Source organism: Zea mays, chromosome 8, assembly GCF_902167145.1.
Source record: "Zea mays cultivar B73 chromosome 8, Zm-B73-REFERENCE-NAM-5.0, whole genome shotgun sequence".
Taxonomy (NCBI): Eukaryota; Viridiplantae; Streptophyta; class Magnoliopsida; order Poales; family Poaceae; genus Zea; species Zea mays.
The window spans coordinates 104140335-104157734 of record NC_050103.1 but is presented as its reverse complement, the minus strand read 5'-3'; the positions used below and the strand labels follow the sequence as shown (position 1 = coordinate 104157734).

At 44.1% G+C, this 17400-nt stretch overlaps 1 protein-coding gene across 4 annotated transcripts; it reads right to left on the bottom strand.

Moving 5' to 3' along the window:
• Window positions 1–7488: 7488 nt before the first annotated feature.
• On the bottom strand, window positions 7489–15305 carry LOC103635629 (beta-galactosidase 7). 4 transcript variants are annotated; one of them, XR_002264432.3, is made up of 21 exons: window positions 14875–15305; window positions 13052–13147; window positions 12838–12950; window positions 12603–12669; window positions 12291–12383; window positions 12081–12224; window positions 11895–11989; window positions 11701–11809; window positions 11511–11595; window positions 11298–11416; window positions 11053–11214; window positions 10765–10949; window positions 10554–10651; window positions 10274–10386; window positions 9830–9937; window positions 9639–9743; window positions 9401–9546; window positions 9003–9312; window positions 8814–8920; window positions 7966–8205; window positions 7489–7870 (listed from the first exon to the last, which is right to left on the bottom strand). XR_002264432.3 is itself a non-coding variant. In XM_020543263.3 (20 exons), exons 1-20 carry the CDS (start codon window positions 15076–15078, stop codon window positions 8172–8174), a joined length of 2493 nt encoding a protein of 830 aa, XP_020398852.1. In that variant the 5' UTR covers window positions 15079–15300; the 3' UTR covers window positions 7489–8171. The 4 variants fall into 4 exon arrangements, 3 of the variants coding, with proteins under 3 accessions (XP_020398852.1, XP_020398854.1, XP_020398853.1); XM_020543263.3 differs by having other exon boundaries at window positions 7489–8205; window positions 14875–15300; XM_020543264.3 differs by lacking the exons at window positions 7489–7870; window positions 7966–8205 and adding an exon at window positions 8212–8413.
• Between the last annotated feature and the right edge of the window lie 2095 nt (window positions 15306–17400).

The window sequence follows — 17400 nt, the reverse complement described above, 5'->3', positions numbered from 1 at the left end:
GCTTGCAGCTCACCGGAGACACCATGTTCGGCGCCCATCGAGGGCAACATGGCGCTTCCCCCCCTCCTCCTTGCGGAAAGGCGACGCAGGGGCGTATGTAAAAAAGCCGAGTCTGTCCCTGATCGCCCTCTCGCCCTGTGCAGAGGCTCGAGGGCTGCTCTCGCAAACCCGGCTTCGGCCGAACCGTTGACAGCGTCAACATACCAGCCCGAGAACTTGGGACCCGACCGTACACCCGGGCTACGGCCAGCTCGCATGAGGGAACGACCAGACCAGCCGAAGCATTACGCGAGGCATTAAGACCTCGAAGGAGTGAAACCACTCCTCTGAGGCCTCGAGGGCTACACCAGGCGGGTGCGCTCGCGCGCACCCACCGGAACAAAACGCAACCGAGAAAGGCTGGTCCCCTTGCAAAAAAGTGCGACGAAAGCCTCCAAGCGAGTGCTAACACTCCCTTCGAGGCTCGAGGGCTACTGTCGGGGACCATAATTAGGGGTACCCTCAAGGCTCCTAATTCTCAGCTGGTAACCCCCATCAGCATAAAGCTGCAAAGGCCTGATGGGTGCGATTAAGTCAGGGATCAATCCATTCGAGGGACTCGATCACGCCTCGCCCGAGCCTAGCCTCGGACAAGGGCAGCCGACCCTGGAGGATTTCTGTCTCGCCCGAGGCCCCCCTCAGCGGCGAACATATTTCCGGCTCGCCCGAGGCCCTGCCTTCGCCAAGAAGCAACCCTGACCAAATCGCCGCACCGACCGAACAAATCGCAGGAGCATTTAATGCAAAGGTGGCCTGACACCTTTATCCTGACGTGCGCCCCCCAGCCGGCAGAGCCGAAGTGACCGTCGTCACTTTGCCGCTCCACTGACCGGCCTGACAGAAGGACAGCACCGCCTGCGCCACTCCGACTGCGGTGCCACTTGACAGAGTGAGACTGACAGGCAGTCAGGCCCTGCCGAAGGCACCATAGGAAGCTCCGCTTCGCCCGACCCAGGGCTCGGACTCGGGCTAAGTCCCGGAAGACGGCGAGCTCCGCTCCGCCCGACCCAGGGCTCGGACACGGGCTAAGCCCCGGAAGACGGCGAACTCCGCTCCGCCCGACCCAGGGCTCGGACTCGGGCTCAGCCTCAGAAGACGACGAACTCCGCTCCGCCTGACCCAGGGCTTGGACACGGGCTAAGCCCCGGAAGACGGCGAACTCCGCTCCGCCCGACCCAGGGCTCGGACTCGGGCTCAGCCCCAGAAGACGACGAACTCCGCTCCGCCCGACCCAGGGCTCGGACACGGGCTAAGTCCCGGAAGACGGCGAAGTCCGCTCCGCCCGACCCAGGGCTCGGACTCGGGCTAAGTCCCGGAAGACGGCGAACTCCGCTCCGCCCGACCCAGGGCTCGGACTTGGGCTCAGCCCCAGAAGACGACGAACTCCGCTCTGCCCGACCCCAGGGCTCGGACTCCGCCCTGGCCTCAGCCGACGGCCTCCGCCTCGCCCGACCCAGGGGCTCGGACTCGACCTCGGCCACGGAAGACAGACTCGACCTCGGCTTCGGAGGAGCTTCCACATCGCCCAACCTAGGGCGCAGACCAGCCACGTCAACAGGAGGCGCCATCATCACCCTACCCCGAGCTGACTCGGGCCGCAGAGAACAAGACCGGCGTCCCATCTAGCTCACTTCGCCAGATAGGCAATGATGGCGCCCCGCATACTCTGTGACGACGACGGCTCTCAGCCCCCTTACGGAAGCAAGAGGACGTCAGCAAGAACTCAACCGCTCCGACAGCTGTCCCTCCGCCAGGCTCCATCGCTCCTCCGACGGCCACGACATCACACCAGCTGGGTGCCAAAATCTCTCCGGCTGCCACAACGGCATGTACTTAGGGCGCTAGCTCTCCTCCGCTAGACACGTAGCACTCTGCTACACCCCCCATTGTACACCTGGATCCTCTCCTTACGCCTATAAAAGGAAGGACCAGGGCCCTCTTAGAGAAGGTTGGCCACGCGGGGACGAGGACGAGACAGGCGCTCGCTTGAAGCCGCTCGCTCCCTCTCCCGCGTGGACGCTTGTAACCCCCTACTGCAAGCGCACCCGACCTGGGCGCGGGACAAACACGAAGGCCGCGGGATTCCCACCTCTCTCACGCCGGTCTCCGGCCGCCTCGCTTTCCCCCCTTCGCGCTCGCCCTCGCGCTCGACCCATCTGGGCTGGGGCACGCGACGACATTCACTCGTCGGCTCAGGGACCCCCCAGTCTCGAAACGCCGACAAATGGTTTTATGTAAAGAACAACCTATTAAAAGAGAAGATATAAAGGGGATCATCCAACGCCCTATTTGGTCGTGTTTTGGCATCAGAAGGCCAACCACTGCTCTTGGAAATGATATCGAAGCATGCCAGAAGGCTTTTAACGGCGTATGCACTTTTATTGGTACAAGAGACCTAGTCCAAGAGCACATTGCTTATAGAGTGTGGCCTCCTATGAGTGACTGGGAGATGTCGAAGGAGACCGCTGCCGGGTTCAGTCAAGGCGGCTTGGTTTATCAGAAATATACCTTCAGATTCATAGATCAGTTTGATGAGCCGAATGATGACTGGCTGAACTGTGTTGAGGAAACTAGCGATGAGTTGCTTGGGGCCTACACAAGGGTCGAAGATGATGCCATGACCTTAGCCTTCGGAGGTTGAGGCAAGAAAAGATTAAACAGAGTTTTCGATGTAATTGGTTTTATATACCCAGACTATTGTTATCCCTCGCGAAAGCAGGGAAAGAAAAGAAAAGTTGCTGCTTCGGCCATCTCTGCTACACCGAAGGGTAAGAAGATCAAGGTTTTGACGCACTAGCCTAGATACATTGAAACGGCCAGGGTGCCGAAGCTTGCTGAGGGGTCTTCTTCCACCGCTGAGCCAGAAAACCCCGCTCTTGCCGGTGCCAAGGGAGAATCGACTGAAGTGCCGAAAGTAATGGGACAGGAGAAAGCCGAGTCTGTCGAAGCACCGAAGCGTCCTGCCGAAGCCAAAGAAAAATCGGTCGAAGAGCCAGAGCTAGAGGAGTCGGCAATATTGCCAAAAATCCTGAGTCCACCACCAGAGCCGGAGTTGCCGAAGGTGTCCAAAGCTCTTGCAATAACTCCCAAGAGGAAGAGGATGGCTAGCGTGCTAGACGTTGTCTTGGAGTCGACAAGGGCTCCAACTCCTGCCTCTGCAAAGGAGGCCACCAAAGCTGCTACAACTCGTGTTGAAGTCGAAGTTGGGCCCTCAGTGCCCATCGAAATAGGGCCTGTTGAGACTATTGAATAGAATACTGAACGAGGACCTTCGGATGTCACCCTGATCGTGGAAAAATAAAGCACATCCAAGGTTAAATCTCCTACTCCCGAAGCGTTTACTGAGGAGCTAGACTTTATCATACGACACACTTTGGGTAAACAGTTATCAGAAGAGCAAGTTGCCGAAGCTAAGCACTATGCCAGAGAATTAAAGTACCCAAAAGGATCCTTGGTGTACAATGGCACTGATGAAGATGACTTTCTGTACTACCTTTCGGACAACAAGGAGTTACCTATTTGCTGGGAGATGGCAAGGAACATGGGGTTTCCGAAGCTTGAGCTTGGCCTCTCTGCAATGCCAAAGGATGACCTTCCAGACAGTCTCACATATAACAGCCTGAAGGTAAAAATGTTCTGGCTTACAAACAGATTATTTTTATATCTTGTACCATAGTGTTGATCCTCCTCTTTTTTGTAGGGCTTAATCTTGAGCAATGCTCTAAGGACACAAAAGAATGCTGAAGACAAAAGCTGCCAAATAGCCCTTGGGAACCTTCGGTCGGAGGTTATCAGATTGAGGAATGAAGCTGTAGAAAAGGACAAAATTCTGATTTCCTTGGTAGACAGAGTAAAGGTTAGCGAAGCTAATCTTGCTGCACAGTCCGAAGCTCATAGAGCCGAAATTGAAAACTTAAAGAAAAAGCTTGTTGAGAAGAATGAGGATTTTGAAGTGGCTAAAGCAAAACAAGAAATAAGTGAATGGACTAGCGCAAGATTGCAAAAGAATGTAGATGATCTTCGGGAATCGAAGGAGAGGTATTACAAGAAGTCCTTGGATTGTGCTAAGAAGTTGAAAGATAGTTTTGCAAAGGTGGGTGCATACTCATCTGAGCAAAAATTTATTAGAGGCGATCCCGAAGGAATCATCGAATGGATTGGCGAAGAAGCTGAAGCTTTCGATGAAATACTTAGCGACCGTGGTGATTTCTGCGCCTTCGTCGGTGCTCGAGGGGTTGCAGCGATTCTGGAGAAAAGTGGTTGTGACCACGTTAAAGCTGCAACCCAAGTAGAAACCTTCTCCATAGAGGACACGAAGGAGCCTTCGGCCGAAGCTACTCTAATGGGCGGGAAATTCTATTCCAACGTTTGGATGAAGAGCGACCAGGAAATAGCCGATGAAGCTATAAAAAATGAAAAAGAATACCATGATGCCCGAGAAGAAGCCAAGCGAGTCAAAGAGGCTGCTGAGCGCGCAAGGCGTATAGGTATTTTTACTGAATTTTAGCTTTGGTATGTTTTCTGGCCTCGAATTAACAACTCGCTAGTTTACTGCAGCTGAACTTTCACCGCCACCCGAGCCATATGATACCGAGGTCGATCCAACAATGAAAGCGGCACTAGAAACAATAAAAATTGTCGAAGAAGCTGTTGATGAAGCTGTCAATAAACTTCTGAACGAAGCTGTCGAAAAGATCTTAAAAGAAGACTAAATTTTTGTGTACTGAAGCTATGTAGTATTTTGGGAAATATAATATTCGTGCATGAGTTAAACATTGTATATCTAAGTGTATATTAATGTAATACATTTTCTTTGCGATGCATGAAATTTGCGTACATACCATTTTTGAGCCTTCGGCGAAAAAACATCTTCCCTTCTTTTCATGCTTCGTAAAGAAGGAGTCCATCTATAGCACAGCTGTTGTATAGTATTGTCGACAAAAAATTTCTTGGCATGTAAGATTATAATTGCCGAAGGTATACTTTGTGCTCCAGCTCACTGTTTCATTCATCGCATATTTTGAAAGAAGCAACTTTCTTTCTGCACAATCTTGCTCCTGATGCGTCATGATGTATGATATAATGCTATGCAAAATGATGCGATGATATGATGCAGCATGATGTTTATGCCGAAGACATACTCACACGAAAACACACCCAGACTCTGCATCCCCTTAGGAACGACTTTTGAGTCTCTTCACCTTCTATTTCGGTGGCATTTAAGCTCTGCATCCCCTTAGGAACGACTTTTGAGCTTCTTCACCTTCTATTTCGGTGGTATTTAAGCTCTGCATTCCCTTAGGAACGACTTTTGAGCTTCTTCACTTTTTATTTCGGTGGCATGTTGGCTCTGCATTCCCTTAGGAACGACTTTTGAGCTTCGGAACTTACTCTGCGCTCCCTTAGGAACGACTTCGTAGCTTCGGAACTTACTCTACGTTCCCTTAGGAACGACTTCGTAGCTTCGGAACTTACTCTACGTTCCCTTAGGAACAACATCGTAGCTTCGTGGCTCAGTAGTGTGACCACAATATTATTACATCAAGTTGGAGAGTAAACCTCCGTGAACTGTTTTTCGTACGAGGAAATAAAGTGCCAAACAAAATGAAAGTACATCAGGTTAGGATATCCTTTTAGTAAATGTGCTTCGACTCGGGCACAGTGCTGTTGACTATGCGAGCTTCGGACTCCTCCCGAAAGTCGTGCTATTGCTGAGCGTGATGATGCCCTTCTGGCTGCTGACTGCGAACCAGAGTAGATGCTAGCGGTGGTGGCAACTGGGCCCAAGAAGCTTGAGAATGGCTTGCCGAAGCAACAGAGGTCGTAGGCTGTTGATTGCCTACATACTCTGGGACATATGGAGAGTAGCATGAAGCGTTATGTAGAACCTGCTTCGGCTGATTCTGCCGTGCTTCGGCTTCGGTAATCTCTTTCTGCTTTTGGATTGTAACCTGGCACGTCCTTGTGGTATGCCCTTTGTCTTCGCCGCAGAACAAACAAAAAAGTTTTCTAGACTGATCTCCATGTCTTCCCCCGAAGGTTCTGCCCCCTCTGTCTCTTGGAGCTGGTGGCCTGAAGGAACTTTGTTGTGCCCCTGATGATTGAGAGTTGTGCTGTTGCCTTTGGATTTGATTTCCCCTGTCGTCACTTGAGATGGTATTATGGATTTACCTAACATGCCTAGGGTGGAATCTTCCTCCAAAGCCCCTGGCCATTTCAGAGTATCTGTAGGCTTCTTTCCTTCTTTGCCGAAAGTCATTGTCAGCTCTGATGTACTCGTCCATTTTCTGGAGAAGCTTCTCCAAGGTTTGTGGTGGCTTCCTTGCGAAGTATTGCGCCTAGGTCTTGGCTGAAGTACCTTAATCATGGCCTTAATGACGATCACATTGGGTACTGTAGGTGCCTAAGCTCTCAGCCTTAAGAACCTTTGGACATACGCCTGCAAGTATTCCTCCTGGTCCTGTGTACACTAAAAGAGAGCTTGGGCAGTGACTGGCTTTGTTTGAAAACCCTAAAAGCTAGAAACTAACATATCCTTTAGCTTCTGCCATGACGTAATTGTCCCTAGCTGAAGAGAGGAGTACCAAGTTTGGGCTACACTTTTGATTGTCATGACGAAGGACTTCGCCATGACTGCAGTATTGCCCCCATATGAGGATATGGTTGCTTCGTAGCTCATCAGGAATTGCTTGGGGTCTGAGTGTCCGTCATACATAGGGAGCTGAGGTGGCTTGTATGACGGTGGCCACGGGGTAGCCTGCAATTCTGCTACCAAGGGAGAAGCATCGTCAAAAGCAAAATTGCCCTAATGAAAGTCACTGTACCATTCATCATCATTGAATGAACTTTGTTGGCGAAGCTCCCTGTGTTGGGGCCTTCGATCTTGGTCGTCCTGAGTGAGGTGACACATTTCTTCGACAGCTTCGTCTATATTCTTCTGGAGGTCGGCGAGCCGAAGCATCTTTTCCCACTTCTTTTGCACCTGTTGATGGATAGCTTCCACATCTCTGATCTCTTGATCCAGTTCCTCCTCCTGAGGTGTTGGGCTAGTAGCTTTTCTCTTCTAGCTCCTAGTTTCGCGTAGCGTCTCCTGATTAGTGTCCAGTGGCTGCAGGGCAGCCCCTGGCACCATTGTCTTCTTCAGCGACATTATGAAAGTCAATGCTTGCCGAAGGTGGTCGAGTGAGTTCACCGGAGGTGGGTGTCAATGTTGGTCCTTGTTCTTAGATGTTATATATCAAGAACAAAGCAACACAATTGTTAACGATTAAAGACCTTTGTCCTTCGAAACATCATTTCTCTTAGGACATAATGGTCTTAGGACGAAGGTCATGAAGGACATACCTTCATCATCTCAGCAAACAAGTATAAATAGATATATAAGAAATATAAAATAACATAAACAATAATGGAATGTCAATAAATCATCTATATTCTCCTTTTTATCCATGAAAAAATATTCATAGTATATATATTACATTAGTACCTTCGGCTTGTCGGAAGGTAAAAATGCGAGAGTGACGCAAGAGTGATTATAGACCAGCGTGAACAGTACGGTGCTACTGTTCATCTATTTATAGGCGCAGGACGCAGCCTGGACAAAATTACATTCATGTCCCTGACATTTACTGCTACTCATAAGGCAAGCTATCAAGGACTAAGCAGTCTTTTCTCATTTAAGTCGGTTCCATCTTCTATCTTCGTCATTATACTAAGCCGAAGCTCTTTTAGCCACAGCTTCGGCGTCCACTCATCCTGCCTTAGGTCGTATCTTCATATCACACATATCTTCATATCAAGGCCGAAGCCCCCTGTAACAGTCCATATTACACTGAAAAACATATTAGTCACATTTTTGAGGAACTTCGGAGGAGGAAGGCCCCCAACAGATAACTTTAGCGATATGCTGCATCATAACAAAATTACCATGGATACTTCTTCCCTTCACGAAAGCACTTTGATTTAGAGATACCAAATCAGGGAGCTTTGGTGTGAGCATGTTGGCCAAAATCTTAGTGACAATTTTAGCAAAACTGTGAATTAAGCTTATTGGCCAATAATCTTTAACTTCCAGAGCTTCACTTTTTTGGGCAGCAAGGTCACATACATAGGCAGAGTTGAGGAGGTAAAGCCTAGAAGAATCCCCTTGCCAAACTTTCTCCAAAGCTGCCAGGAAATCACCTTTTATGATTGGCCAATCATTTTGTAGAATCTACATGTATATCCATTGTTGTAAGTGATTCCTTCTATTCTACCTACCAATTTAGTATGGAATAGTATGTAAATGTTCTTCCCCTTAGTTAATCATTGATGTTGATGCACATTTGTTCCACCCATGCGGTGACGCAAAGGGTTTTAGTTTCCGATGGCAATTCTGTCGTGCGCAAGGGGATGCGATTAGATGGGAGGCGCTAGAAATGAATGATATATCATATTTCTAAATCATAGACAATGAGCTGAAGATGGGAGGCACTACAAATGAATGATATCACATATTTCTAAATCACCATAAACCATAAAACAATGAGTTGCCATTCATGTGAAATCGATATACAGATAACACATATCTATGCCAGGTCAAAACAATCGGTACATGGGGTCTACCAACTAAGCCTCAAGTGATCAATTGCCTACCTAATAACAATTACTATATGTTTTGACTTATACTTTCCCTCCACTCTATTGCTCGTTGATTTTGTAACTCATCTTTTTATTTTTTATACTCGTCCAACTTCTTTTCTATGATGTATACTTGTGTGACTGTCTAGTGTCACCTGTAGTTCGCCACAACTAGAAGAGATTTTTGGATTCCAGGACATGGATCGCCTCCAAATTTGATAGGTGTTACGGGAACAGAGCATCCACTTTTACCCAAGCAAGCCTGAAAAAAGCTAAAACAAAGTTATAAAAACTAGCTAACATGAAAGAACACTGGCTTAGAGATGATGTGGCTGTGTTCCAACCTGTTTTACAACAGATTCTGATGATCCTGCATGGCATCTTCCGAAACCAAATTTTTTGCAGTCACCCGTAGGACCTCCGTAGCTTGCAAACTCAATTGCTGATATATGTTTGCCTTCTGGACACCAGAGATCTACTGCTGGTTCCTTATCCTTATATTGAAGTGATGGAGCTGAGAGCTCATTCACATTGCCACACACTCTTGATACCGACATTGTGTTCACTGTTATTAGCTGTGGGTTGCCTCCCATTTCCTCAAAAAGGACTAGGGTATTGTCTTGAGGGTTTAGAAATTCTCGTGGTATGTGATACCTTAGGAATGTCCGGTCAGTGAGACATTTGCTTATGAGAATGTAGGGAATAGTGCGACGGAGCAGAAGTTAGAGCTAACTCTACTTACAGTGATTGCGAAGGATTGCCACTAGGAGCCTTGAAAGAGACCCAATATCGTCCGATACTCTCTCCATTGACCCATACTTCACCCTTACCCATACCAGTAAGGTTCAGTGTCACTGCGTCATTTCCCACTGGTGTGGAAAATGTAGTCTGGGTCATAGAACAAATGATACCGATTATAGTTTACTTTCTGTAAATAGTGGACATATGGAAATTATGAACCATTGTTCTATACTATATACCTTGTACCAAGTAAGTGGGCTATATGTCAAATTGTCGATAGTTGTCCATTCAGTAATTTTTGAATCTTGTGTGTAGATGTTATTCCTTTCCCCGAATAAGCCAACCTGCATTTAGTCAGGAAACTCAAAAATCATGCATCTATTATTGGTCTCTATTTTTCATTTTTAATATGAACTTTATTCAGACTTACTTGGTACCCCCATAGCTCATTGTTGAGCAGATTTTCTGGCTCTTGTCCCTGTTGTATGCTCACTTTCCTAATTCCAAATACTCTCCTTTCCATATGAGCACCCGAATCCTTTAAGTTAGTAGATTAAGCTCAGTATGTTGAATGCATGTTATTTAATGGCATCTAGTTTCGAAAGTTATGGTACTAATGCTTGGTAATATATTCTATGTAAAACTGGTATAATAGCAAATGTATTATCACAAATTTGATACACCATTTACTCTAATAACATATGTTATGTAAATATAATCTAATAACGAAGTTTTATCACAAATTTGATACTCTATTTACTTTCTATTTGTAATAACCATTAACCATCGTAGAACATATTGATCCCCACTTTTAGTTTTCTCTAATTGCTAATTCTTTATAGTTCACTAAATAGTAGGACTATATGATTTATACCGGTGATCCAACCATAGCACTTAGCAATGATATGGTGTTTGGTCCTTCCTGTAGAGAAATATTTGTGCTGAAAATTATATTGGCAGGTCCACCATGGCTTCCATGTATTCTACCTAAAATGTTAAGGAAAAGACTTATCAAGCACAAATTATACAAGAGGGAACACTTAACAAAGAGAATAGTGTAATCTAGAACATATGTATGATTTCATAAAGAGATAAATGTACTTCAAGAACTTTTGTAAAATCAAAGAAATTTAATAAGATAGTAAGATACTTACCCACATATGCATTGTTGACAAAGGCATGCAATATATGTGCTCGTGACTCAACATTAATCAACACAAGTTGGCCATCATCACTCGGTGTATATTCATAGCTGCAATTGAGAGAGTTTTCCTTATCATGTATTTAAGATATTTATGCAACATGTAATTGCAGTAAAGAAGATCAAATGGTGGAGCAAAAAATCTTCGGGGAAGTTTATCTTACCCAACAATGTACCATAGATAATCGGTAGCATCTTTAGTAGTTGATAGATGTTCAAAGAGTCGGTTTCCACTGTATGCAGATTTACTCACATCTTGAGGAATTGGTTCCTTGAATGCCTTCCAAGTACTAATGTCACTAAAAGACTGCACTTCTTCAGCTGTTCTTGATCCATGCTGAGCATTTACCTGTGACACACGCAAAGAAGGACAATGATGATATCTTCCTTTATCCTATGGTTACAGATGAAAAATAAAGGATCTGACATAAATGATACGTTAGTTTACTCACCTTAGCTGTTTCAAAAACTACCTGCTTACAATCTAAGAGAATGCTGATTGATTTTGGGGCCAGTTCCAGTGATATATTACGAAATACTACTTCTGATATATGATGCTGATCAAAGTTGACTAGGAAAGCCACACATTGAGTTTCTGTTTCGAAGATATGTGCCTGGAGTACATCATAAATTATGTCCTCGGATTTGGTGGAGTCTATTTGAATAAAGAATCAACTTTTACTTTGTTTAATTTTACCTCTTGTTCTTGACCTATAGAAAGATTGGAGTATGTCCCAAATAGTAGTGGTTCTGATGACTGTTTTACTGCAGCATGCAGTTCTCTGAGATGACCCCATGTTGGTTGCCATATCAAACCTAGATATGATTCAATCAGACTTAGTGATGTAATAATTAAATATAAAATTGTGAAATTATGTTTAGCACACTTCCATTGTGTGCAAATATTTACCATATTCATCAAGAGGAGCTCCATCGTAGTAGCTTGTTGTTACATATGAAGAAGCAAACCTCCCAAAGTTTGTTCCTCCGTGATACTTTACCATAATTAGTAGACAAAACGATAAAGTCAATTACGATATGACAAACATATTGAGTGATAATTATGAGAAATATTCGGTTCTTTTTTATGAAGTTAGTACCATGTAGTAGCTCACATAGCTTCCATTTTTCCTTGCTATAAATAATGCAACTGCAAAGGTGATATCTTGTGGAGACCTCAATTTTGTATCGTTGCCGTATATAAGATAGCTGAATGCATGGACATTCTACCATTAAGCATGTTGTATTCCACCAATTGTAAAACTAACAAGTGAAAATATTGCAGCACATATACCGCGAGGTCCAATTTTCAGTCCATAATGCAGGCTTGTTAGCTGAGTTTGGTCCAACAAACGTTTCTCCACAAATAAGCCCGTTGCACGTATTGATCTAACCATGTAATAAGTTGTTTTTAGACTGGCTAGAACTTTCTGCTATCATTTTGGAAGTTAACTGGAATAGTATAGGAATGAATACCGACAACTGGATCTGGAGCATCGTTTTGCTTGCACATCGTCCAGGGAACACCTGTTTGAAGGTCTACAGCCATTGCAGCTGCCCAACTGACGTAACGTTGCCCACTTGAGCCAAATGCAGGCTCAACCATTTGGTATTCGTTCTCAATCTGCATATAATTTTTGTAGTTAGATGATGTTCATGCCAAAAACCGATAACTTGTTGTTTTACAGACCTGAGAAGTTATAATGGGACCTCCTTGTGGGTAGTAAAGTCCTTCATGTTTCATCATATTTACTATATCTGTAACAAATCTTTGCATGTGTTGCTGCATAGATCAGACATAATTAATTTAGTATGGTGCCTTAAATGATGTTCTGTAATGATAAATTACTGATGAAAGTAGTGCTTCATTTGGAATTTTGGATCTTGGTAAATGGAACCCTACTATTTGGTTGGTCTTTGTAAAGAAATCTGAATTCACCTACCACAACTCGCCTGGTTGCTGAGATTAAAAACTGAATTCACCTATCACAAGTTCACTTACCTTAAAGGGTTCGTTATCACTTCGGAAGGTAATGTTTGGGACATCATGTAGCCAAAATGGAAATCCTCTGCATGGACCAAACAAAAGATATTCAGCATTTGTTGAGGTAATATCTACTTTTATTTTTGCTTAGATATTTTACAGTTCTTTAAAGCTTTTTTTGCGACGTTTTTTTTTCTAAAATATTTTAGTTCAGCGAGAATATATGTTGTATCAGTATTTGCTTCATTCATACCCATATTTCCATTCAGACTCTATGAAGGGACCGATCCTGAGGCTTACGTAGAGACCCTGAGCTTGAATTTCCTTGATGAACCTGACAAGATCATATCTTCCCTCGAAGTTGTACTGACCATTTACACATCCCTTAGTACGTATTTGGCTAGGACGATATTTTTCATGTGCTTTCATAATTTAAGCATTCATGTGAAACTGAGAAGAGCATCTACCTGGCCCTGGATAGGCTCATGAACGTTCCAGAATACGTAGGTCTGTATCACGTCAAGCCCGCCCTCCTTTGCTTTAGCAATGAGTTTTGGCCACATCTGAAATTTTCGACAACCGGTGTAAGAAGAAAAAAAAAAAGGTATAACCGAAACATGCAGTCCAATTAGGCCTTTTTGGGTGTCGTTCTCGTTTTGAGGTTCTGGGTCATAGATAGTGAATGTAGAATTTGAATTCCAAACAAAAAGAAATATGAGCGGTGTTTGGATCTCGCTCATTCTTGGACCGAATCATCTTTGTATAGTGAAAATCTTGAAATAGTAGGTTCGGTGGAGATAATTCTCATTGAAATATGAGCGGTTTAGGGGCGGTGTTTGGTTGAAGAATCAATCCATTTCTAGACAAGGTGGTGCATCATAAGTCTATTGCATAAATTTGGTGGAATCGACTTATTCCTTATATTATTACTGATTGTTAGCCTACAATGGATGAAATGGTGATGGATCAACTCATTATATTCCACGAACCAAACAAAAAAAGTGAAGAGAAAGATGATGGACCATCCATATTCCTCAAAGTCTCAAACCAAACACGATGTTATTATTGTATTTGAAGTTTACCCTACACCCCCTACCTTTGTTTGCATTACGTATTAATTCTTGCCTATATATATATATATATATATATATATATATCAACTAAATACACCAAAAATATAAAATACTGACGCGTTCCCAAACGAGCGTGTACAGCACAGAAAGAACATGCCAACATGCCATTTGTATGGCTTTTATATGAAACGAGGGATTGTGTAACTGGCAATATTATATGTCAGGTCAGTGAAGGATCTATTATTAGAGTAGAACGCAAGGGAATGCAAACAATTGGCAAACGAGCTGAGTGATAGATCCCATGCCGCATAGATCTCTGGCCTGGGGTCTCTCATATCGCTTCGTATCCGCCAGCTAGCTAGTACTAGTTGAGTGCTAAACACGTCGTTACTATATACTACTACCAGCAAACCTCTCTGTGAGCATCCCGAAACTCTGTGCATGTTGCGTGGACTGGACACTGCACAAGTGCACGCGCTAGCTAGACGGCTAGACCCAAGATGTGTTCACCCTAATTTTATCTTGACCTAGACCTATATATGCGTACACATGCATGTGCAGCGCGCACACGCAAAACAAACGAATGCAGCAACACGCGCGACCCAAGTCGACAACTAGCTTATTAGGGCACAATCTCGTGCCTGTTTCGTTCGAAACTAAAAGCGCGAAAAGCGTGTATCTGACCAGTTTGCTAGTTAGCTGCTTACCTGATACAATCTCAAGTGAATAACATGTGCCTACGAGAGAAGAGTTTAATTTGCAGGCGGGGCAGATGGGTCACGGCTTCACCGATGGCGTTGTTCCAGCTAATCTTATCAACCGCAAGCAGCCGTTTCTTTTTGTTTCTAATAATTCTCGCTTCCCAGTTGCCGCCGCGTCCGCTCCAACTTCCACCAGGACTAGGGAAACGGTTGCCGTACAGTACTAGCCACAGGCCGGCGGTTCGGTTCAGCAGCAGGCAGCAGCCGTGACCGTGAGCCGGCGCGCGACGCGAGCGTTTGCCCCATGCATGAGCCACCGGGTGCGGAGGGCGGTGGAACACGCACGCCACGCCGAGTTGCCGACGCGGCGCAACCAAACGAAACGACTGACGACTCAGGTCAGATACCCGGGGAGGCGAAAGCGAAACACAGCAATAATACATGCATCAGCTGACATGCATGGATCGATCTCATTAGAGCACTAGCTAGCTAGCTACACTGAGCAAGATTTATTACCTCCGGCGTGCTCCTTGGGTAGTGCATCTCCCCGGCGAACAGCATCCTCCTGGCGCCGTCCAGCACCAGGGCCCTCTGCTCGTACGTCACCTCTCCTCGGACGCGCCGGTCCTCCTCCCTCCATACCGAACTCTCTGCCATGCACGACGTTAGCCCGAGAAGCAAGGTCACGACGGCGACGACGACTATCTCCGCCGCGGCCATCTCGCTCTCTCTCTCCCCCACCACGCCACGGTACGGTATCCCCTGGTGATCGATCGGTCAGCTCGCCTCTCCTGCCTGCACCTCCCGGACCAGTTAGTTCCTTGCAGTCGCTCCTAGCTTGCATTGTGTTCCTCTGCTACTTATACACCTGAGGAGGCAGCAGAAACGGCCACGTTTGCCAAGTATCGGTGGCAGACTGGCAGGGGCCGGCCGGTGTGCCCGCACATATCTCCTGCTGCCTTGCTATGCCACATTATATAACTCGCGGCACGAGCATGGATAAACTAATGTTTCACGGGTAGAAGTGGATATCGAGCTTGCTCGCACTACCGGAATCGTGTTCTTTGCTGCCGAGTGTCTAAGACACTCGGCAAAGGCTATTTTACACTCGGCAAAAGCTTTGCCGAGTGTAACACTCGGCAAAGAACACTCGGCAAAGATTTCATCGGCAAAGGGTTCTTTGCCGAGTGTTTTTTTTTCGGACACTCGGCAAAAAAAAACACTCGGCAAATTAAGAATCGAAAAAATTAAAAAAAAAACAGCAAAACATTTTTTAAATTATAGGAACAACTCTACAACCCTACACTATTACCTTACCCGTTGCCCTATCATTTTTCACTATTATTTTGAATCAAACTTATATGTTTTGTAAACGATGAGATTCGAACTCGCAACCTCTCTCTCGCGCATATCCTCCTATACCACTACACTACTACACCAATTATGTTTATATTACGTTTCCATTCCCCATGTACTATAACAAATCGAGAGTAATTTGATTATTTAAGGCACTAAATAAGTTCATTTGAAAATGTGACCAACTATAAAGTTGTATAACTTTTTGAGATCTAAAAGTTTTATTTTAATAGTTTCTACATCCGAGACCGTTTATAAAATTTGAATTTTAAATTTAAAAACTTCACACGAAATTTTCAATGATAAGATGATTTCAAATCAAAAAATTGTCAACTACAAAGTTTTATTACATTTCAAGACCTACAACTTTTATTTTGGTGGTTTTTCCATCCGAGACAGTTTGAAAAATTCAAATTTCAAAATTCAAACATAGTTTGCATAACAAGATGATTTTAAACTAAAACATTGTCAACTACAAAGTTTCATAACTCTTCAATACCTACAACCATGTTGGTGGTTTTTCCTTTCGAAGTCGTTTTCAAAATTCAAATTTTAAATTTTTTAAATTCAGACATAGTTTTCGTTGCCAATATGACTTCAAATGAAAAAGTTGTCAACTATAAACTTCTATAACTTCTCAAGATCTACAAAGTTTATTTTGATTGTTTGGTAATTTGTTTATCTCAGATGATGGTTCTAACAATATGCACAAATTCTATATGTCTCTCTCGTAGTTTCATAAACTACGAGAGAGATATATGTTTTATGAACAAATTTATTTTTATTTTGTCATATGAAGAAATGTTCAATATATAAATTGTACATCATGATGAGTTATACAAATTTGTAGTTGAAAACTTTGTCATTTAAATTAATTTACTACTTTAAAATGTGATTTTTAAATTGTCTTTGCCTAGTGTTGGAGAAAAAACACTCGGCAAAGAGCTCTTTGCCGAGTGTTGTATTTGTGACACTCGGCAAAGAGCCCTTTGCCGAGTGTCAAAAAAAGACACTCGGCAAAGAAGTTTCTTTGCCGAGTGTCAAAAATAAAACACTCGGCAAAGAGCTTCTTCGCCGAGTGTTTTCTTTTACCGAGGGTTTTTTGCGTGGCACTCGGCAAAGAGCTCTTTGCCGAGTGCCCGAAATAAAACACTCGGCAAAGAATATGGCACTCGGCAAAGAGCCAAATTCCGGTAGTGTCGTCAAGGAACGAGTCATCTCGATTCGATTCGCTTCTAAGTTGTCTTTCTAAGTTGTCTCGTTTAGCTTTCCAGCCACAACAACAACAAAACAATATGCACATAGATATATACAGCAATATCATCAATTGCTAATTAATCTAGTGGTATTTTAGACATTATATGAGAAATAGTTAACAAAGATGATGTCCTCTATAAATATTCCTCTAAAGTGTACCATTCAAGAACATAAGATTGTTGTTTAAAATAGAGATTATGTGCCGAGAATAAGCCGACAATATGTATCTAGGACAAAATACCTAGATAACCCTCGTATAAATGAATAATTATAAGCAAAACAGCTCGAGGGTATTTTAGACGTTGTATATATATGTTATAACAAATTTGATGCTTCCTATAAATACTCGGTAACGTTTAATGTTCAAACACATGAAATAGAGATTTGATTGATCAATCAATTTTGGTGTTTGAGTGAGAATAATCGTAC

Bases quoted from the DNA above. Each gene is read 5' to 3' on its own strand.
- LOC103635629 (XM_020543263.3), bottom strand. From the start codon at position 15,078: ATGGCCGCGGCGGAGATAGTCGTCGTCGCCGTCGTGACCTTGCTTCTC. The intron at 12,670-12,837 runs GTATGAATGAAG...TGGTCCATGCAG, and splicing joins GAGTCTGAATGGAAATATGG to AGGATTTCCATTTTGGCTAC. The intron at 9,313-9,400 runs GTAAGTAGAGTT...GACATTCCTAAG, and splicing joins GGCAATCCTTCGCAATCACT to GTATCACATACCACGAGAAT.